The sequence below is a fragment of the Pelmatolapia mariae genome, linkage group LG10_11 (genome assembly GCF_036321145.2).
Source record: "Pelmatolapia mariae isolate MD_Pm_ZW linkage group LG10_11, Pm_UMD_F_2, whole genome shotgun sequence".
In the NCBI taxonomy this organism is placed as follows: Eukaryota; Metazoa; Chordata; class Actinopteri; order Cichliformes; family Cichlidae; genus Pelmatolapia; species Pelmatolapia mariae.
The window spans coordinates 23,972,868-23,996,753 of NC_086236.1; the positions used below are offsets into that span (position 1 = coordinate 23,972,868).

The following is a 23,886-nucleotide window of genomic DNA, read 5'->3' on the forward strand; positions in this document are numbered from 1 at the left end:
TAAAAGTAGGGGAGTTATACATAAATAATTAATTACCAAATAAGAAGCTCAAATCTCTTCCAATGTCAGTCGACCCTTTTAATAAAAACCTGGGGAATTTTGCTACACAGTTGTACAGCTAACAGAGATTTGGACTTACAGTTAAAGCTGTATTGTATTTTTTAACATTTTCAAAGGTTTAGTGGAGTTCGTATTTTCATTAATTTCATGTTTTTTTGGTATGTTTTTTTTTTTTTTTTTTTTAGGACATTCACTATTTTAGTGCTTTCACAAAAAAAAAAAACCCTTCACCAAAGTGCAGGCAGGCCATTAACCTTCATATTTTTCTATTTTGGCTGTCACGATGGACACACACACACACACGGTTTTGTTGTTTGTTCCAGCCTGCAAACACAGAAAGAGCAGGATACACAGAAAGCTGGCATCTGAGAATGTGTTGTATGTGTACATCCATATTTTGGCCACACCTCGGTTGATCCCCGAAGCAGCTGACAGTGGAACAAAGGTGATTGTTTGGGAATATCAATCATGTGCATCTTTCTTAGGCCAGCGACCGGCTGACATCAGTGGCCGGGTGGCTGCGATAGCTAGAAACCACACTGCGAGTGGATAATTCAATCAGGGTTAATTCGATGGGTCTACAAGTATGTTTACAGGATGATCTGCTCCACCTCTTTGATCTCTCCTGCTCTCTTATGGAGGAAGACGGGGAAATGGGGTAAAAAAAAAAAAATAGGTTTGTGTGTGTTTGTGTGTGTGTGTGATGGGGGCTTTCGAGGGTAAGAGTGAGAGTGCTAAAATGAGAGTGCAAAGGCGGGAGGAGGTTTGGCTCGGTGGGAAATCACAGCCTTAGGGTGCACTGCAGATTATTCCTGCATCTCTTTCATCTGAGCCATTGGGGGCATCCTCCTCCGATTAACCGCTCCATCACTTATTAAGCACTTTGGAACAAAAGTGGTGAAGGAGACAGAGGAGGGAAGGAAAAGAAGTGAGCAAAGAAAAGGCTTAGCTTGAATCTGTGTGTGTGTCTTTGGGCGTGGCTGAAGAGAGGTAAAGCGTGTTTTTGTGCTCTTTCAAAGTCAGCATATTCAGGGTGTACATATTAATAGATTGTGGTACATCTAGCAGAAGAGTACTGTGAAAAGTGATCAGTACACGTAGATGCACAATGGTAAGGACACAGAAACAAAGTGAAGGAGAGGAAGGAAAAGAGGTTGAGAAGAAGGGTGATGCAAGAACAAATGGTGAAGCAGTAATGCTGCACTCTGCATCACAAAACTCTGACTATGAGGTCACACCCTGTATACACGCAGTTCTTCTTGGATTTTACTAATTATAATTTACTATAATTTCACTCTGTTTGTAATAAAAAAATTAAAAAAAACCCTCTCTGCTCTGTTTAATGCTCGTCTCTTTATTTATCCTAATGTCTGTGTCCACAAATCTTCATTATGGCTTCACATGATCCGAGTCACTCCGATGTCCACCAATGACAGGAATAAAACAGCAAAGATGTTGCAATACCTCAAACTCTTTGTGTTACATACATCCACCTGGAAAAAAAAGAAGCTAAAGGCAGAACATCAGATGCAAAATCAACTCTAAGAGTAAACTGTGCTGTTCCCTGGCTCAGAGTGTATTTGTTCATCAAACACAAGATAATCATTTTTCCTCAAAAAGGCAAACAGCAAATCCTCTTTGGTGGAGATAATTACAGCAAAACAACACAGTGAACTTTTTCTTTAATTACAACTGATTCCCCTCCTACCGTCTCTAGAAAGAAATGACTTCATAAAGTCTGAGCAGAGCTTTGCGTTTGCCTGAAATAAACATAAAATAAAGTCAAAGCTGCACAAGGAAAACTTATATTTTTTTAAACCCAGAAAAGAACTTTGTGGAACAGTTCCTAACTACTAAAGCACCATAACATCAGGGGACCACATGACCCGAGGGGTCTGGGTCTATTTTCTTCCTTTTGTGGTAAGCAGGTGAGGACGTTGTTGTAAGAAGTCTTTCCACATCCTTAATATGTCCACATTTTGCAGGATGGAAATCATCCACCCGTCTGAGTGTCCGTCACACCTGGAATAAGCTTGATCTTTAAAACTGCACTTTGCTAAGATGTACAGCCAGTGGAGGATGACACATTCCCCCTGTTTAGGTAACTATTCCCGATATAGAGCCTGGTGTTGGGTGTGATTTCATCATATGAGCCAACCTGCCCTTTGGTAGGATGTGGATGGGCACCCACTATGCTGAGGCTGTGATCTCAGTGTTGTGATCTCTGCTAGTCTGGGGACAAGGCTGTGTTACATCTGAACATTGTGACCCAGTTTCAGGATGAAGAGAGCGCAGCCTCACAGAACGGTGCTGCTGACCTGCTTCAATAATTCACGCTTAAGTGTATAACCGCGGCTGAATGGACGCAGCCACCTGGAAAGATTACACGGCCGGGGCAGGAAGCTGGTGGGAATTACAGAGAGGAAGAGACGACAGTATCAGAAAGTATAACGGAACTGAGATTTCTTAGTTTTTTAAAGGAAAATATGATTGTTTTGGGCAGAGGGTGGATAAGAAAGTGCTTTAAACAATAGGCACGAGTTAGCCTGCTGCTTTTCTAAGAGGTCTGATCAATAATGAAGAGGAGGAGAGGTTTGATGCTATGCAGACGGCAGACAGCCCGGCTCATGCTTTCAGTCTCTCATGGTCAAACAGAACACCTACATCTTCTGCTGAGCAGCATGTGTGCACGTGCATATCACCTCTCTGCTGATGCAACATTACTACTACATTCATTTTTCATAAACTCTCACAGAGTCACCGTTTTCCAGCACATGCTACGTTTGTTACACTTCCCACTCCCACACAGCATTTATGAGAAATTTACTTACCAGCAAAGTTTTTCAGCACTTTTTTAAACAATTACTTTGTGATTTTATACAGGTCCACATGAGCAGGCATTAGCTCCATTAACATAGTGTTTCTATGTGGCTTTTTATTTGTACCCCTTTTGATATGCACATTAGAGCTACACAGCACGTACTAATAGACTGGGGCAAAAGCCACTTAATTTAGCATTTTTTGAAGACTAAGCACTGTAATTATGATAAAGGCCTGGCCTGCAATTTCTCATAATCATTATTAGAACAAATGAGGCCGAGGTGGTGCAAAAGCAGGCCAACAACTGAGAGCACACCTTAATGAAGAACACAAAGTCCCCATCACGAAAAGTTTTGTAAGCTCTGATGTTTTAGTTCCAGGAAAAGCAGGTCAACTCTCCTGTAACAGACACATCCATCATCGCTTTCCCACTTTCAATTCTCGATAAGCAGCGTTAAAAAAAAAAAAAAAAATCGGTTTCAAGAAAAGCCATTAACTCGTAGTGATAAATCAATTAGTTAATCAACAGAGAAGCCACCAGCTTAAACTCCCAGTGGCTTTGTTGTAATGATGACCGGCCTTTGTGTTCAGAAAATCAGACATCGGACTAAAAGCGTCGTCTCTGATGCAGAAAACTGCTCTCCAAATCTCTCTCTCTGCTTTGATCCTCAGGCTTTTTTCTCCTTCCTCCTTCCTAATCGCAGATAAACAAGACAAAGCAGAAACTAAAGAAAGAGTGCTTTCTACTAATGATTGACATAAAGCAGCCAGTGGCACAAACAGGGAGGCTGGATTGTGGCGCCTTCTCTTTAACCAGAGCTGATCCGCCTCCTTCACGCTGCCTGACTGAAACACTGTCAGGTTTGCTGGGTGGAGAGAACGAGATACAAGTAGGCAGAGATGTAATCAACCCAAACAACTCCTCCGCAGCTCTTAGAACACACACACACATATAGCACACATCCCTCTCCTGGCTATTATACAACACACATTACATAATTCAAACAATTTGTGACTGTGAAACAGACTCTTGAGATCCCCTCCCTCATAAACGCCCACTCGCTCTTTGAAAGCAGGACTAACGGAGGAAACAGGTACACTCTAGAGCCAGAGCCTCCGTCGGATCAAAACATTTTCTGATTGTGCCAGGGACGCTTTTTAAAAAGATTGCTCGGCTGAATTCAACATGACACGCTGGTTATGCAACAGGCTGCTGCAAGCAAAGCAATGCAGAGAAACTGGGAGCTGAAGAGAACAGTGCCATCCTCCAAGGTTATTAAAGGTGCTCTGTCTCTATGTCCATTGCGGACATGCTGTCAGTCTACCACAGAGCCAAACTGGTGCATGTTAGTGGGTATAGTTTAGTGACACTTTAACTTTTACTTCAACCACTGATGTGTAACATGTGGTGTCAGCTCAACATTAGATAGCTAACAGTAGTGGCCTCATCATTTACACAGCTGAGAAGTCCAAAACATCCTCATAGGGAGGTCTGGAGGGGAGACGCTTCTTCCATGTGAAAACAATTACATCACTTTTAGCCTAATTTGTGGTGACAAACGGGCCCCGGCATCGAGATCTCAGGTCAGGAAGCCCATAAAAAGAGTTTACGTTTTTACGGCTGTGGAAGGGTCAAACAAAACGTCAGTTTAACCGTTATCAATATATATTTACATAGTTTTAACTCATTACGGAGAGAGGATATCTGCCAAGCAAGAAGCTAAGCACCTGCTGTGGAGTATCCAGCTGTCAGCTGGCTGTAGATCAGTACAGTAGAAATTGGAAGGGAACTGCATCATTAGCTGTGATTACAGACTCTAAAACATTAACACCACAAGGTCTGATTTTAAAAAGTCTAATTTTTTTAAAATAAAAACAAATAAAGGACGGAGTAGGATGCATCATATTTGTTAAAAAATGGGAAAAATTTAATGAGGGATTCTGTGCTTAGTACAGGAGCACTGGGGTTCATGTGGACAGCAGAGGAAAAGGGAAGCTTCCCTCCTTCGCCTTGGGACAGGAAGTCATAAAGCAGGATCAAACGCCTGGCACTGCTTACAGTCGAGCTATATGAAGTTCATAATGTCACGAGAGATCAAGGACTCAACAGAAACTCTGAGCCGCTGCAATAATCAAAGTTATAAAAACTTGATCCTTCAGGTGGCGGACAGTTTGCAGGGAGCCGTCTGAGCACTACACTTTTCAACTGCACACTTTCCCGTGCATGTACATGGAGAAAGCTTGTCCCACTCTGATTACTGGAGTGGAAGCAATATGGAAAGGTCATCAGGACGTGCTGAAATGCAAAAAGGGAAAAAAAAAAAAAAAAGAAAACTACACATACAAAAGCACAAAGGTTTAGGCTGTGACCGCTAACCGCAGCGTCAAACACCTTATGAGTAAAAAGCATGTAGAAATCCATATTTTACAACAGTTACATTCTTAAACAGCAACCATAGAAAAATGTTTTTAATCAAAGACACGAAAACTAAATCCTTAAATCTGTTTTTCCTTCTGAAGTTTAATCAGTAGTCAAGCTCTTAATACTATTTGGAGCCATTTGTTTTCTTAAGCTATGTTCAGCCATAAACCAGACATCGTAAACAATATCGTCACCACTGTGCATCAGATTATGCCTCCGTTCGGGGTCAAAGGTCAAAGCTTGCATAAAGCTACAGGCTATAAGTGCTATTTTAAAAGGGCTGACGTTCACTTTAAACCTCACTAGAAGCCTTGAAAGAATGCAGTAACAGCCAGAAGATTTCATGTCCACTCGCTCTCCTCTCCGTCTCACAGGCATATTCAGTGTACGTGTTTGTGACTGGAGGCTCAGGAACAAACTTAGATCACTAAGAGCTGAGCAGATGCCCGTGTAACACTCCAGCATGCAAAAAGTGCACACAGTAACCCAAAAATAACAGCTGCATTACCTCAAGCTACTGATTAAGAGTCAGCTACTGTTTCATCTTCAGACGCTGCAGAGGAAACACAAGCTTTTTAAAAATGAGGCACCAACCAGAGACGTGTAAAATTGAGTAACCTGGTATGATCACATCTTAGAAATTACGAGAAATCCAGCAGCAAAAGTGTGATTAACAGAAGCACTGCACACCTTCATGAGAACGTTTCAGGTTTTATGTGCTTACAGAGAAAGTGTGAGAGCTGCTGGGGCTTTTGGGGGCCAAGTAGAGCATATAAAGACAGATCTGCACAGACAGACTAAGAAACTTAAGGACAAGGAGCACCTTTAGGGAGGAGAACAGAAAAATGCACAGTTCTTAAAAAAGGCTCATAAATTGGTGGAAATTTGTAAGAGGAAAATACAGACAGACACCATCAAAATCTCTCATGAGCATGATGGTCATGTTTGCAGTTTTCTCACAGCTTCTTGGGAAAGGCCTCCTCAGTTTGCTTAAATATCACATAGTATTGTGCTCCCTATGCACGAACTGCACGAACTGTTGATCAGGGTTTTGTGCTACCTTCAGCTCCCAGCAGTGTTCCAGAATGGAAAACTGGGACATCCAAAACCTCGCTGACATACTATACTACCTAACAGATTCTTAGGGATGCTGGGGAAACGTTTAGTGAAACACTGCAGAGCAGTAACAAAGTCCTGGGGAAGAGTGGTGAACAGGGAGATCACACTGCAATAAAAGTATCTCCTGGTTAAAAGCTACCTGGGACAAAGCTGTAAATATACAGCCTGATGTCCAACACTGACCTCTGTAGTATCTCATAAAAGCACAGAAACATGCACAAAGCAGAATACAAAAAGCTTTCTGGCAATATTTATAATTCCACATATTCATTTCTGATGCAGACCAGTACTCTGTATTTCCTCACCATCCAAATCTCTTAGAAGAAACCAGACCTCATACAGTGGGCATCACCCATTCTCTGTAATGAAGTGCAGAACCACTGTGGGTAATTCTTGCTCAAGCATCAGTCTCCAGTTGTGGACATGTGGAAATTATTCAAGTTCCTGCACAATCATCAGGTCTAAACAAACAAAAGAGGAGGGCATTTGAACAATGCAGAGTCTTGTTCAAGCTACAGCTTCACAACTGTCCGACCTGATCAGCCATCCTTCCCAGGGTAACGTGGGGTTCACAATCAGCCCAGAGCAACTGGCAGCCACACATTTTACCGCTGTAGGAACAGCTCGGGTCCCTCGGCTGACCACTTGAAAGCCAGAACAGGCTCTCCAAGCTGGGACACAGCGTGTAGCTGAGGCTCATTTACTTTAATGCTTGCCAGAAGACTGCCAACAACAACAAGAGGGAAAGGGAGAAAGTATCTTGGTCTCACTGGGGTTTGGGGGATTTAACAAAAAAACAGAGTTGCAGCTGGTGTTCAGAGACTTGTTTCTGTCAGAGATGTGAAATCTGATTAAGAACGAAGGCAGAGAGACACTGTGGGGTGTCTCTGTAAAGCTGGCTCATCAGTCAGCCAAGGACAAAGGGGGACAATGAGGAAGGGCAGAAAAATCCTTTTTCACTTTGTTGTAGAGATTTAGATGAGGAAATCAATTCTCATACTGGTTCACTGATTACAAGAGTGCAGCCAACAGCTGTTTCGTGTAGGATAGAAATAAAGATTATGGAAAATCACTGTCTGGTTTTAACAGATCACACAAAAAAATTTGAGCAGAATTTCTGATTTACCACCACCATGTTTAAAGTCACGTTTAGTCTCTGTAGCTCACATGCATCATGCTACCCAAATACCTCCTTTGCAACTAAGTACTTTAGAGTTTTGCCACTTGATTTTAAACACACATAAACAGAGATGAGAAAAGCCCAGGACTGTACACAGGGCTGGGCCTCACAATGTGCTGGCAGGCAGAGTCAAGCATGAAATGGGCTTTATCCCTCAGAGAGTCAGGCGGGGACGTGATGAGAGGACTGAGGTGATTCGCTGCCCCGAGCCCCCCCCCCCCAATGTCATCTGCTGTGTATAATTCCACAGCTCGAGAACAGCCAGGAGACGTGTGTATGTGAGATATGAGAAACCTGAGACCTGAACTAGAAAGTCCAAGAATACAAAAACAAATCGGGGGAACAGAGGTTTTAAATGATATTCCTCTGATATGGACTACAAAATCTCTTTTGTCAGCATTTACTGACTTGGTAGCAGTGGCTGGATAAGAGCTGGCTGTCAGAAACACAGCAGCGTGACAAAGACAACGAGAGGCTGGGGTGTTAACTAGAAGTCTACTTGTCATTACTAATGACCGCTTCTTACTTCTCTTTCTGTTCTTGCCTCCATCTGCAGTGTTATTCTCTTCATGTCTCAGGCCACGGTGTTTCTTGGCAGCAGAAACAATGAGAACAACACAGGGAAGTTTGATCAACAGCTACAACAACCGATCATGATTTGCTAAAAAGAAACAAAAAAGAAAAGAAAAAACCCCAGGCTCTCGAGGTTGGACAAGAGGCTCTCATCCCGATCATGATTTTCTGGCGATGCAGTGTTCGTGGCCTCTCATGTTTGAGTGTTCAAACATGACACTCTTTGTATTATCTGAAAGCCCCTTTAGACTGTTACCAATTATTCCTGAACCCTGAACTCTTTTATGAGACAAAAGGGTGGTAGCAACTGCACAGAGAAATTCACGGTTCCTCTCTGGAGAGCATTTCATTTCTCAGGCTGTGATGAGATCCTTTGTTCTCACTTTAACTCCCAGCATAACATAATTGGCCACCATCTGGGGCTCTCATTCCTATTCTTTTGCTCCATGTCATTCTCTTCTGTTTCCCTCCGACCGCCTTTACCACATGTGCTACATATGCATGTTTTCATGGTAGGAAATCAGACATCTGTTGTCAATGCCTAATTCTTTCCTGAAGGATTATGTAATGTTATAATGAGGAACAATTACTGAACTAGCTTGCCCTCGACATTTTGACGGTTCATTGGAAAGCAGTGCATTTGTACTTTTTAGCAAGGGGAAAAAAAGAAAGGTACAAATGTGGCAGAGAGCAATGTGAAGGGGTCCCAAAGAGATCCTCTGGCCTTTAAGTGGCCTTTTCACATTCTCGCTTTATTCTTCCACTGTCCTTATCTATCCGGTAGCCCTTCTGCTTTACATGGATCACCGTTTACTTTCTTTTCTAGCTGAATCAAATCTCTGCCCAACGCCCACGACTAGCGCAGACAGCAGCAGCTGACGCTTTTTCTTCTGACACCTCTTTACTTGTAACTTTCTAGATTCAGAATCAAATCTGAGATGGACTGCCATAAAACTTTGTAAGCACATTCATGTTTCCCTAAAAATGAATTATAATAACCTTGGCGGTTGCTCAAATTGTCTAGCTCCATTATCCAAATTAAAAAGACTTTAGCCTCATCTGTACTTTGTTTTCACTGCTAATCAGTTAATGGTACTTTGGCATGCTAAACTAGGACTGTAATAACACAACAAACGACATTATATCTGTTAAGTATCAGCATGTCCAGCCATAACCTCTTTGCATTTTCTAAGCAGTGTAAAGACTACAGCATATAACTGTAGATAAAACATGGGGCTTGTCACCCACTAGATTGTCGATCTTTAACTTGAGTGCTTCAAATGTCGCCATCCTAGCTTTTAAATCCAGACGTCACAAGAGGTTGTAGAAGCTCTCACTGTTATTTAAACAAGTGTCCTCCTGACACATTCTTTTCTAGGCCTGGCATTAGACTGGAAACAATCTCAGATATTATTTAGCGACTTACAAACTGAATGGAAGGCTACTACACGATTAGCATCATGCCATTAATACTTAAGGACATCTCAGCCTCCGGTTTGCATGAGAGCAGTCCAACATTACAATTCCTTATTTTTGCTTTTCTTTCTAGTCTAGACTGTCCAAGAAAAACCCAACAAAAGCATCAAATGTGACCATTTTTTGTAACATACACTCAAACTAAATTTGGCAGGTCTGGGGTTTTTCCTATTCTACTCCCAGAGAGAAGATAGATAGGGAAAAAACGGGGGTATCTGCACATTTGCATGATCTGAGAGTGCGTGTAGTTATTTAGGGCATGCATATCCCAAGTGGCAGGGAGTGAATGTTTTAGAAGGGAACAAAGGCTGTCTAAGTGAGGGCTGTGACGAAGGAGCTTCTTTGTGGAAAGATGACAGGGAAAAAATAAAAATCCATCAAAAAGCTGCTATCAGCTCCACTGATCAAGGATCGTCTGATGAGGAAGTCGGCTTAATTGGGGCCCATCAATAAAAAAAAAAGTGCCATATGCTCAAACACAGAGACCATGAGATATGAGACTCATTAAAAAAACAAGGCTTAAAAACTGCAAAGGGAAGAAAAATAATAAAATAAGTAGGCTTAGGAGTAAGAGAGCAAATGAGCACTGGGACAATCTTTGTTAAGCAGTGAACATCCACACTCACCACCCCAATATACAACAGCAGGCCAGACAAAGGAGGTGTAAGCTAATAAATGCCAGGTAATGTAGCCGGCTGAAGTTATTGATATCGTTTACAATGTATTAGCCTGTCACCCAGCTGTGTGTGTGTATGTGAGTCTGTGGTTTCCCCCCAGGGGGGCTGAACACACACAGCGGAGTCCCATCTGTTAGCGTTGATGACAGCAGTGTGTGTGTGGATGTGTATAGCCACAGGGGCTGTGTGCATGGTGGAAACATGACAAATCGCAGCCCTAAAGGACAGGGCACAACAATAAAATAGATGACACCATCTATTAGACACTAATTAATATTAATATCTACACACTGACACATGGAAACACACACCTTCATTAAAACCACTGAGTTTTGAGTTAAAAACTAACATTGCATGAAATACCACCACCTTGCACCGCCCAGAGGGATGACGTGTTGGAAAAAACATGCATTCTAGGAGAAAAAGCCTAGAAGAGTCCGAGGCCCAGTTCCCATAAAAACAAATAAAAGGAGAACCTAATTTTATTCCTGCGAGTGTTATTAACATGCTAAGCAGCACCAGAATGTAGAATTTTCCCCATAATAATAAGAAATGAAAAATGGAAAAATCTCCCTATGCTTGCTTACACTTCTTCACTGTTTACATCATAGTGTGCATACTTCTAAATACACTCACCAGGCTGTATTTCATTCTAATGAGAGCTTTATGTTGGCATCAAGTTTGATCCAGTACTTGAGAGATGAGATCAGAGCTCGGGGCCTGAGCTTTCTACACTGGCACATTTCCACCGGTCAAGAAGTTTTACTGCTACAATCAGCCGGCTACTATCCCAAGCAATGGCACTTTGACCAATAAACCCCTCAACCTTTGCATCTAATGCTTCATAGTGATGAAAGACCTCAGGCTCCTAAGTGGGAACTTGAGTGCACGTGGATGCTCACCTCAAACTTTACAACCCCTTTGCACCCGGAGCTTTACAGTAATGCCGGCCTAATGTGTGTGCACCCCTGTCCGGCTCCGCGGCTTTGGAGAGGGAGGCGAGAGCTGCCGGGAACAAACAACATGATCACTGCTCTCCTTCTGTACCTAATGCCCAACTTCTCTGGCTCCCATTATCTCCAGGAGACTGCTCAAAACTATCAGGTTATTGCTTTTCGCGGCTTGACAACGCCGCACTCCGCGTCGTCTGTGTCGAGATTAGGGGCTGCCACGCGCTCAAACCAATAACAACAACCCCCAGCGTTGTGCGATGCTGAAGGGATGATGGGAACAAGTGGGGAGGGAGAGGGCTGAAGTAGTGAGGAGATTATTAGAGCTGTTACATGACTCTTGAGAGAACACGAAGCTCCTCTATAGAAAGAACACTGAGGAGGAGGCGGTTCAGTGCAGCACCACATGGTGTTGGATGGGATCGCTTTAGTGACAGACTCGAAACAACATCAACCTCGGTTTGATATTTTTAAAAATGTGACACAGACTTGAGAAAATCCTGTGACTTGCGATGCTAATTTGCATCAAAGTATTGATAGTAGGTGTAAATCCCATTTAATCCAATAAAACTGTCATCATGTCAGCATGCTAATGTGATTGTGAAGGAAGCCTCACAGAAATCAGCATTTTAAAGTAACTTCAAGCCTCAAATAACCGACTTCCTGTTGTTTTCAACTCATCTTTGAAAACTTGTGCCTGTGCAAGATGATCAAAGGTGTCAAACTAGAGTCTTGGGAAGCACAGTACCTGCAGTAGGATCCCATTTCCTCAATTAAAGCCCTGATAGGTGGGAAATGGAGACCGACTAATGTAGTCATATGGAGCTGGGAGCTGGTGACAAATTCCTCCTCAGATAAGCCAAGTAATTAAACCCAAGGTGAGCCCAGAGGAGGCTGAGATGGGCTGCACAAGTGTTATCAGATGAAAGGACTGGTGAAGCAGGGCAATATGATGCGTTTCTGCCGCACAGCCTACCCGGTTACATAAGTGGCACTCTGAAGACGAGTATTGCAAGTTACAGCTGACACATAAAGGGCAAACTTGCACAGTGCATGAGGTAGAGGATGGTTTAGAGGCCAAGCGAGTGTCTGCACTCATAGCCAGTGCAGGAGTTGGTGTCCTGTTTTACTTTGGCTGAATCACACTAGCAAAAATCAGAAAAAAAAAATCTGACGCTGAAAGGTTTATAATTTCAAAAACATCCATGTATTGGAGCTTTTAAAAACTAAGTGCCATTGGTTGGAGGCAAACAATTCAGGCACTTGAGGCAAGGTCCATTTTCTCAATCGCCTGCTTTCAGAAACTTTAAGAATGAATTTGTGTTTCCAGTTTGAAAGACAGGAGGGCAGCAGCTCTGATTTTGTTTCCGTTTAGTGTGGGATTAGCGACACGACCTCAGAGATCAGAGTTTATCTGCTCCGGGGATGTCAGCCCAAATGGAAATAAAGCAATTCAATCAAGTCACCTTAATTCCCACAGTTAACATGTGCGTGTACACTGGCGGAAATCCCACATAATGTACCTCCTTACAAGTCTGTATCAAAAAATGCTTTCTTGGTACAATCATAATAAAATCTCTGGCTCGAATCGTACCACGATCTTCTGACGATAGAGGCGATCAACTTTCTCAACAAAGTAACCACAGCGGATAAAAAAAAGAAAAAAAAACTTCCCTCTCAATATGCCCTTTTACGGTCAGTCAGTATTCCACAAGCTTTTTAAATAAATCACAGGGTCTCCAGAGAGCAAAGCAAAACACTGAAGGCTCCTTCTCAACCCAGCTTCAGGAAAGCAAACAGCTCAGGTCCTGCTCTCTATCTGTGGGCTCTGCAGGACTCCTTCGTGGCTGTAATAAACATATGATATCAGAGTCTAACACAAGTGCCACCATGTCTGAAGCATTCATGAACATTTAAAGAGTGACAAGAAACCAACTAATAAGCAGTCAGACCATAAATCCTCCTGTTTTAGGACACATATGTTGTTTCATTCAGAGACTAAAGCAGCAGTGCTGTGCTCACGATCAGGGCCTTTGCATTCAGTGGATGCACTGTTGACAGGTTCACCCACAAACCTACTAACTATGTATAACATATTCACAGTATTCCCACCCTCCAAGCGTCTGGGACAGAACATGCCATTCTATCCGCCTTACTAAACCTCCACCCCTCCCCCCCCAGCAAAAGCATGTGGTGTATTTGTTTGTTTTCTGGGGGGGGGTTTCTGCCTGATGTTGGCTTGAAATCGATGTTCCCAGTAACGGCAGCAGCAGCAGCAGCATCATCCGCCTCAGGTTTTTAGAGTTAAATCACAATGTTGCAGAACTAATGAGCTGATGTAGCTTCTATTGTATCCCATTGTCTGTTAAACCAGCACTAAAATCTTAGTCTTAAAAGTTTAACTACTCATTGCCTGATATTGAAGCTGTCGATAAGGCACAAAAAGATGCCATTTCAGGCAGGGTGTTTTGCTTTCAAAGCCAACACTAAAGGACGTAAACCATCAAAATGAAAGAGAAAAGATTGGAAAGATGAAGTGACAAACAGGAAATGCTGTAACAAACAACAAACTTCAACGCCCCTTTAAGAGACTGCGGGAACTTGGGTCTGAGGAGAAACATATCCGCTCATTCACATAAGATTTATAAGATATTTTTGAGACGCATTCCTCCCCTAAAAATCCAACTTTACAAACATGACTGATGTGTGTCCCACTTTCCTGATATCAGAGGAGGGAGATTTGTATTCCTGATGCAACTTGTAACAGATGCTGTGCATCAACTACGAGTATTATGCTGCATGCAGCAGCCACAAACAAAACTTCAACTGCTTAGTCCAGAATCAAAAGCAGGATTATAAATAACCTGCCATAAACTCACCTCTGGCATAGACACCCGCCACTTGAGAGAAACATGAGGGCATGAATTGAAGATAACGGCGTTTAAAAGCCCTCCGAGTTGACCCACTTTCATAATGTGAAGTTTGATCGATTACAGGGCAGCAGAGGAGGAAACTACAACAGCTGCAATTTGCAGAAAACTGACAGGAGTCAAGCTTCACTTGACCAAATAGATTTTTTTGAAGACGTTCTGGAAAAAATGGAAATGTGACACCTCTGTAGGCTTTTCAGCAAAAGCTAAACAGTGAGTGGAGAACGGCATTTTGCCTCAATACCAAGAAACCGCAGATTCCACTGTGGAGGCCGTATCTAGTTAACGAGACTGAAAGGGAGTTTTATGGAGACATTTCTCACAATAAGACAGGGGGAACCCCCCTTAAACAAACTCTCCTTTACACTATTAATCCAACCAGCGTCATTAGAGGCAACCACTACAAACCATACAATTGTGTGCAGAAGCTAGACAGCTAATTAAAATGAGTCATATGGTGGAAAATCTCCCCCCAAGAAGACACAGACGTCTCTCTTTGTGCATGGTCTATTTTACAACTGTTCTCCTACCTGGACTTGCCCTTTGCCCATGATCTTGTCCACAATCTCATTGTCGTCTTTGTTCAGCATGCTTTTGTCGTAACACTTCTCGTAGCACAGGATCCGAAGGTACTGGGAGCCCTCCAACTCAATCTCAAACTCCTGTGCAGTGACATGGATGTAAATAAGGAGAACAATGAAGATGAAAACAGCACAGTTAAAAAAATAAATAAATTTTTAAAAGATGTCTTTGCGACTGACTTCGTTCCACTGAGGCTCTGTGGTGTCCCTGAAGACTCGGGTCTTGGCCTTGCTGACAAAGTATCCAAATGAGTCTACTTCGAGAGTGCAGTATAGATCTGAAAGCACAGAGAGTAGACAGGTCGGTGAGATGAAACAACAACAGAGTATGACAGACAAAATCTGAAGCACTGGAGAACACTTAAAAAAAAGAAGATCAAACATATTGTAGACGTTTAAAAATGACTAAAACATGCTGTTACACATGTTTAACTGCCGCAGACGCTGTGTTGGACAGATACATTTATCGTTCCCTGTGTGGAAATTTGATAGCAACAGAAGATACTTGACATTTCAAAGCACCATATAAAAACAATCACATGAACATAAGACGTAAAGCACACAATATACAGACACTTTCACTCTCCATGCATCTTAGAGATGATTTTGGGCAGACCAGCTTAACAGCACTTCCAATGAAAGACATGTGGATTCTTTTTGCACCGCGATTGATAGATTTATTGCAAAAGGTCATATATCTATCATCAATCCTCCAAGGGAACTGCCTGATATTTAAATATACATTTTTGAGTATTCAAAAAATACATAAAATAAAATGTTTTCCCTTGAAGCCATAATGATGTGTTAACATAATAACCAACAGCCAAAAATCCATTAAAAAAACTCAACTTAAGACACAAGACTTGTCTTATGAAAAGAAAGAAAACAACTAAATATGAGGGAAGCTGTGAACAGTGAATGTTGGAATCACCATATGAGCACAGCCAAAAGTGCAAACATGTGTAAAAGTATCACTTATAAAGACTGATTTCTCAGATTTCTAACAAATGTGCAATTAAAAGTTGAAAAAAGCCCTCCAATTTGTCAATATGCTACCATTTGACAGCAGACAGGCATCAATCTCCTCCCTCTGTACACAATCAGCACCGGCAGCCCCTCGCCACTCTTAACATCCTCATACCGCAGCAGTAACCCGCCCCCCTTCCCTCCTCTGGGATCAGCTCACACTCAGCTCTTACACAGAGCAATTAAGTCTGTTAATGTGTTTCTTTAAATGCTCCTGAAACCATTCCTGCAGACTGTGCTACCAGCTGTCTGTAAAGTGTCTCCACTACGTCCCCTATGTTGGACTTAACCCCTCGGGTTAACTTCCACTAGACAGCATGATGGATGGGTGAGTGGTTCGACCTTTCACCGGGACAGTCAATAAGATTAAGCAAGAGAGCTGAACGGCAGGGGAGTGGGTTTAATTACATATACAATAAAATAAAAAATACATTAATTTAAACAAAAAAAAAGTCAAAAGCAAAGTCATCATGACGATCACCAGATTTAAGAGCCTGACACGAGCTGGGTTATGAGAAGATACCAACCACATCACCTGGATGAGATGCAACTGGAAAAAACATGTGCACATGTATCTATAGAATAAAAAGGAGCGTACAGTATAAAGGAATGTCGTCCCATCTGGTTTTATTCCCCCTTTGTTTGTTTTCTCAGCATCCTAAAAGGTTTTGCCATAATCACTCCCAGTTAGAAAGAGATTAGCGGTGGTGGTACGAGGGAAGTTCAATGAAGGGGAATTCAGTGCGACCATCTGGGGGATATTTAAAAAAAACATGAAGCAGTTATTGTACGCTTCCGCTGTGTACGGAAGCATAACAGCTCACGGCTGTCACTTCTGATTTGACATCTGGAAAAATCCTTAAACTACCTGTCACAGTCTGCTTCATTAAAGAGGCGGCAACATTCTGATGGTTGCAATGAGCGATTCAACCGGTTCTTTGTGTGCGACTCTAATGTGATTTTATCCTCTTCGTTTCATCTAGCCCTGGAGTAGAGAAGCGTATTCATAGTCCTGAGCAGCTCCCAGTTTTCTCTGGAAGTTGATTTCCTCTCCAGCTGAAATGGGTTTATGTGCCCAGACCTAAAATTCAAACAAGGCCATGGAGAGCATATTTTGAGAGGTCTTTGTGTCCTCACAGTGGATCCAAGAGGGCTTTGAGAAGTAGGACAGACTAAAAGAGGCCTGGAACTCTGAGTTTTCATTTTTCTGGCAGGTCGCCATCAGGCTCAGAGTATGAGGGGGATTTATTGGTCAGCATGGGGTCTCTGACCCCTAAATACAGGGTTAATGGATACCATCCTTTTCCATCTCAATTAGCTGTGGGCTGTAGCCCTTGTGGGGCGCGTATGTTCTTATACAGCAGGCTAATCTTTGCCCGAGGCTGCACCGAATGCTGGTTCAAACTGTTGGTTCACAGAATCAGGAGACACGTGATAATCAGTTCAACTAACTAGTGTCTCAGCAGCTACAGATCACAGTCACCAAAACCGCTGCTTCAGGACAAAATATTCTTCTCAGACTACAAAACATAATAAGCAGGGAAATGCCATAATTCAACAGTTTAAACAGAACCCAGAAGAAGAAAACTAATAAAAGCCTGACAAAGCGACTGAAAATACATGCAGCCATGGCTGGATTGGATTACACAGAAATACAGTCTTGAGAACGTGTGAACACTTTCAGCAGTGGTTTGAATTTGAGCTTTACAGGAAAAACGTCGAAAAGCAAAAACGTCAAAAAGAAACAAAAATTTAAAAAATGCCAAGTAGGTGCTTTAACTGTGCAGTGACCATAAAATAAAATTTAAAAATGCACCTTTCTCTCATCTTCTAATGTGGATCTGTGCCCCCCACCCTATGCAGAAAGTGCAGTTCTATTGAGCTAACTGTTGCATCTTTTTGAAGGGAACGACATGCGAACACTCACACATACAAACAAATAAAAATAAAGCAAGAATAAAATGACATGACATGTTTTTTGCTTCTCTTCTAGGTCAGTATTTCCATAGATTTTTTTTTCTATCTGAGTTTTTGGGAGATGCTCAACTCCAAGCTTTTCCCTCTGTGACCCAGTTTGACTAACTTTGCCCTGGGCTGCGCTTCCAAGCCCTTTCCCACTGGGGGAAGATTGTTGTGGCATAGATAACAGCTTCAGTAAAATCTTCGAATACATGCTTACTTGATTTTTTTGATTTTTAAAAAAAAAAAAAAAAAAAGGGAGGGGGAGGGGGGCAAGAGAAAGCCTACTGTGGAGCATTCAGTGCCAATTTAACCTGACACAGTGAATAATGACTGCTGTTTCAGATCATTACACATTTCCATTCTAATATGAAAATAATCACCATTCGCAATAACAGAAACCACATGCGCACACATGATTATGCAAAAGAGGAAATTGCTGCAAAATCCTCGCACAGTGAAATCTGAAATGGCAGAGACGATAAAGAAGAGTACCCACAACGCAACTGGAACCGCACTGAACCTTTAACACAGGCTGGATTACACAAGGAACCCAACATCGCCACATAAAACCTGTACACAAACTGGACCCCATCATTAAGCTACATCTGGAGGGGGCTTTGTACTTTTAGTCATTTGTGGTATTGGAGGAAATTCTACAAGCAGAGGAATACAGTGTGTCTCAATGATCTCTGTATGTGTTTGAAACCCCAGAGAAACTGTGCCGATGCTGGACAGGTTTTAAAAACTAAACATGAATATTAAAAAAAGCTATAGGAAGCAATTGGCAAAGATGGACTCTGTACATCTGTCCTGATGTTAGTCAGACATATTCACTATAAAAGGGGTGTATTATATTACTAAGGGTTTATTTAATTTGAGCTATTATTTGATTTCTTCTGTTGAACTTTCAAATTAAATAAAACTGTTGTTGCTGAATTGATCACTTAACCTTTAGTGCAGTTGAGCTTTTTCTATTAAATGAACCCCGTTCCAGACTGATGGACGACAAGAAGAGAGGTGGATGAAATGATGAATCCATCATGCCTTCTTCTACTATGTAAGTCTGTGGGGGACATATTTTGATGTGGGGTGCTTCAGTTGGTCAGGTCCAGCTTCACCTAATATACTGAATGACCAGATTTTTTCATCTTTATCCTCTGACAGTACAGGAATATTTCAAGAACACAATACAAGAATTCATTGCGCTCAAATTGTGAAAGAGTGGTTAAGGAGACCTCATTCCCATTGAGATTTTTTGGGATGTGTTATGTAAGACTTCATGTTCTCCCATTATCAATGCAAAACTCTGAATGGAAACAAACGTTGTGACATTGCCAAAGTTTATTGAGTACTCGAATGTTACAGGCGATCTGGGGAAATTTTGGAGCATGTGACTGTTTTGCAGGGCACAGTATGATAGCAGACACTACACTTTCCTCATTCTTCTTTTTTCGACTGCTTCCTTTAGGGGTCACCACAGCAAATCATTTGCCTCCATCTCACCCTCTCTCCAGCATCATCCTCTGTCACACCAACCCCGCCTGTAGTGGTCTTCCTGTTTTCCTACTGCATGGCAGCTCTATAGTCAGCATCCTTTGTCTAATACAGGCACTGTCCCTCCTCTGCACATGTCCAAACCATCTCACCACTATCTCCATGTCTCCAAACTGCTCATTCCTTCTCTCCATCATATCAGTCACCTTCCTCCCTTTACCAATCACAGTCCCTACATTTAAAGGTGTTTTTGTTTACATGGGGACTAAGAACCCACAGCAGTTCAAAACTAGACTTTTTGAGTAACCTATCAGAATTTAATTCCAGTATATAGTATTAAAAGAATATTGGTATAACCATACTGAAGAGATTGCCCAATCCTGAAATCACAGCAATAAACCTCACAAAATAAAATAAAAATAATGAACACAATCCACTGGAAATACATCATCAGGCATAGTTGTTAAATTTACTTCAGTGACTCACACACACATATAAACAGTGACCACCCACCCATTTATCTATCACAAGTAAAAGGACTTAAACCTGTGTAAACACACATTAGAGGATCTGTACGAATGAATGAAATCAGATACAAGTTATGGATGGCTGAAGCTTCACTTTAACTCTAATAATTAAATCTGATTATTAATAATTTGACTCTTGACCTCATTTAGAACACTTTGTCTGTGTAACAGTAGTGTCAGCACTTCTCTCATGGCATCCCCGTAAACCTCCCTTATCATGGTGTTCATCATCATCATGAACACCACAGTCCCAAACAAGTCCAGCACATCCTCCATGGCATGCCCCACCCTGGGTCTGTACGCTCCACTGGAGATACTAACATCAAAACTGTATCAGTGAAACTACCAAACTTGCTTACACACACACACACACACACACACACACACACACACACACACACTCCATAAAGCCTTTAGCTCTCTGCGCTCCATTGAGGATCAAACAGGCTTTCAGGAGAGAGCGCTTTCTAATCCATTAACTGGGAAATTCTTGTGGGCCAGCACTGAAGGGCTGTCATGGTAACTGAGGAAATCATTTCTCCCTCTCCATCTCTTCTCCTGATATTTGATATTGAACTGGTGCTTGAGCAACACGGGGCACGAAGTGTACCGGAGCACCAGCTGTCCACCGCTGACACATCTGAAACAGCCTTTGTGGAGGTTCAGCCAACGTCAAGCTCGGTAGATAACACACACGCATACACACGCACACAGCTATACAAAGAAACATTTGTGCAAGGTAAGGCAATAGCATAGTGTGTGAACAAAGACGAGTGGTATTACAATTGCCAGCTGTCCACTTCTGAATGCTGCTGTATGTGATTTTGACGTTCCTCCTTTTCAATGTGCCTTCAGCATCTTTGTCACTTGTGATGTCTGCTTAACGAAAACAACCACAGGAATCCCACTTTGGCTTCAACTCTTCCTCTGAGTCAACCTCATTCTCTCCCTCTCTCTCTCACTCTCTATCTTGATTTTTCCTTCCTTTGCATCTTGGCCATGTGATGATGGAAACTGCATGTGCCGGCTGTGATGATTGACTGGGTCATGTGTTTTGCTGGCAGACACGTATATGCGCAGCCGCTATGTGTAAGCAGATGCTGAGCCAGAGTGTGCGCACAACTGCAGTTAGAGAAAAATGAGAAGAAAAAAAAAAGCTGTTTCTGGCAGACTTACTGGCTGACTGCTTGAATCCTTTGGCAGAGTGGACAATCACATGCAGAAAGCCGTACAGGCCAGGAGTCTCCTCATCTGGAAAACAAGCACACAGAGCAGTTAGAGCAGCACGGGTGCAAATATGGGAGTCCGTGCACAAAAATCAGCAGGGTAATCAGAAGTCACTGCAAACTATAAAATGTATGATCCTCCGGCATCCTGTCTTTATCTCTGCGATGATATAGTAAAGAAAAAAGATAAACTGTGAGAGAAAGAAACAAAGGAAAAGGAACTCGTCTCATGGAGCATGAGCTCTGCCCGCAGGTTTCATTTCATTTCTGCTGCATCTCGTACATTTTTTTTCCTGTACTGGCTGATCACTAAATGCTAATGATGATACTAGCTCTCTATCGAGCTTACCCTATTTTCCACCTGTGTGCAGGCTGTTAGTCTTTATTATCACTGACAGCTGTGGTATTATTTTCTATCTGTTGCAGACTCATTTACTGGCACTGACACTAAACTTGCTTCTGTTGTTTCCAACAGCAGGACTTTAATGCTACATGCTCTTTCAGCTTTTTGTGAACGAGTCTCTTTCCCTTCGCTGGAAGCGGGTCAGCTCACGTGGCCATTTAGAGCACCTTTTCCCCTCTGTCGGCTCATGAATTAGTGGTATTCATCGAGGTAAAATGAACCGTTCAAATATGTGCGAAGTTTGAAAGTTCAGTGTTAAAGCATGTGTCGCCACATCCAGATCCATTCAAACTAAAGTTGCTCAGTGGGGCAGATTAGTGGGAACTCTAGTGGGTTTTTGTATTCTTTCTTGGGTGGTCCGAAATGGAGATTACATTCTTATTGTTTTTAATCATTCATTTGAGTGTTTTTGTTCTCATTCCCTCCAGCAGTCAGTTATCAACATTTGAGAAGAGACAGATTAAACTTCACATGACTTCAGAAAAAACCTGAATAAAATGAAATCAGGGAAACGGCCGAGGAAACAACTACTGGAGGATCTGAAAGAAAATTAACCGTTATTACAGCCTTTTGTCAGATCGGCATCAGACCACACATTAGCAGTGCACAGACGTCTACTATCGAACCTGAGCTGGCCTTCAATAGAGATCGTGGGTGGACCTCTTTTTTCTTTTTTTTGGCCAGCCCATACACCCCTCTTTGTACCGCCGACAGAAACATGAAGAGGATACAGTCCTGCTTTGGTTGAGGCCTGTGAAGCCCGGCTGCTTCCTGGTAAATAAACTAGGGTGGAGGGCAGCAGGACCGCTGTGAGCTCCACTGTAGGCAGCTGAGAGGAGAGCAGTCAGCCCTCGGGGTTAACTGTGCGTGTGTGTTTTATATAACTAACAGGGGAGTTTCACAGAGAGTCGGTTCATAGGTTCAGCATCATAGCAGACCGACTGCCCTTTCTATCTAGTATGCTCAACGGAAAACCATGAAATAATATGTGATGACTGATGATGATGCGAGGAGTCAAATGAAAGATTGAGTACTTAAGTCATCCATCCTCCTAAATATGAGAGACATTCCTCCACCAGCTGGTCTCCATTTAAACCCCTGCTGTGCTCCCTGCATCACATGTCAGGATGGAGGTGTGTGTGTGTGTGTGTGTGTGTGTGTGTGTGTGTGTGTGTGTGTGTATTCTAGCTTCGTAATGAGGAGCGGGTCAAAAGTCTAAGACAACGCAGGAGTTGAAGTCTGATTTAAAACACAGGAATCTCGGTAAGCTCTCACAGAAAGCAGCAGGAAGATAACATGTAAGGAAAAGTCCACCAAAGCAGTGAGAAGAACCCGTTTAGGGAAAGCAAACAGAGTTAATTCTCTTATTAAAACCATGTCAAGTGGTGCAAATGCATTTTTAACAGAAATCTGTCTGTATGTCATGTTGTGTATCCACGTTGGGTGTTATGTACTGTCACGTCTGACTTACTTATCTGTTATTTTGACAGCCTAATGCCGTGTTAAATGTTAAATTAAAAAAAAGAGAATCAGACATAAAGTTCAGTTGCACTCAAATAAAACACCTCGTTTGGGGGGGGGGGGGGGGGGGGGGTAAAGCACACCATAAAATATGCTACCACTTAAGTGTCACTTGTCATTCTGCTGACTACTTTGAAAATACAAAACTAAAATCCCTCTGAAAATGACTTTAAATCTATTGGATATCAAACACAGAGATTCTAATGCACAGAAAGGAAACGCGACACAAAAACATCAGGACAGCGTGCCTTTCAGTGTAAGAGCTCTGTGTCTGTGCATGTGTATTGTCTTTGTGTGTGAGAGACCCTGTTGCCATCTGAGCAGATCAGAGTAGATGGACCAGATGGCTTTAATGTCACACCCCCAAACTCTGAGAGTGACTGCAATGAGGAGATCTGGAGGAAAAAACAAACATATAGAAGCTGCGAGCACGCCACCGACACACTGCGTGGCACTGACTGCTCCGAGCTAGATGAGAAACATATTGTAGCCTAAATTTATCTCCTGCAAGGCCCCCCTAACTTATTATGTGGCTTTTTAGTGCTCAGAATGTAACAGGCACTTTTCTGTGAAGTTAAATTCAAAGCAGAGGGAAAAGGGAGACAAAAATGATCCTGCTCGTGTTTCTTACCATCTTTGTTACCGGTGACAGGAATGTTGTGGACCGTTCGGAGTTTGAAACAAGAGCTGGTCAATACTTGGAGCTCTACAGAACTTAACACGCATGACTGGAGGTCTGGAAGAAAAAGAAAGGAAATAAATATCATAAACATCATATAGGGAGGTGGGGGTCAAACCTTTATGTTTCTGTGGAGCAGTGTTTGAAAAGTGAACACAATCGTACCTTTCTTTTGGAGTTTCTGAATGCTTTCCCTCCACTCTGACCTCTCGTAGTCAGAGGATAGCAGGAACAGGTAGCTCTACACACACACGCGCGCG

The 23,886-nt window shown here is 42.3% G+C and overlaps 1 protein-coding gene across 3 annotated transcripts in view; it reads right to left on the bottom strand.

Annotated features, from left to right (window-relative positions):
- abr (ABR activator of RhoGEF and GTPase) overlaps window positions 1-23,886 on the bottom strand; it is a 121,483-nt gene that overhangs the window by 18,259 nt on the left and 79,338 nt on the right. For all 3 annotated transcript variants that reach the window (XM_063488674.1, XM_063488675.1, XM_063488676.1), the window contains 5 exons: window positions 23,792-23,867; window positions 23,579-23,683; window positions 20,974-21,048; window positions 14,969-15,066; window positions 14,738-14,869 (listed from right to left, as the gene is read on the bottom strand). In XM_063488674.1, the coding sequence (XP_063344744.1) occupies window positions 14,738-14,869; window positions 14,969-15,066; window positions 20,974-21,048; window positions 23,579-23,683; window positions 23,792-23,867 (486 nt within the window). The remainder of the gene's footprint in view (window positions 1-14,737; window positions 14,870-14,968; window positions 15,067-20,973; window positions 21,049-23,578; window positions 23,684-23,791; window positions 23,868-23,886) is intronic.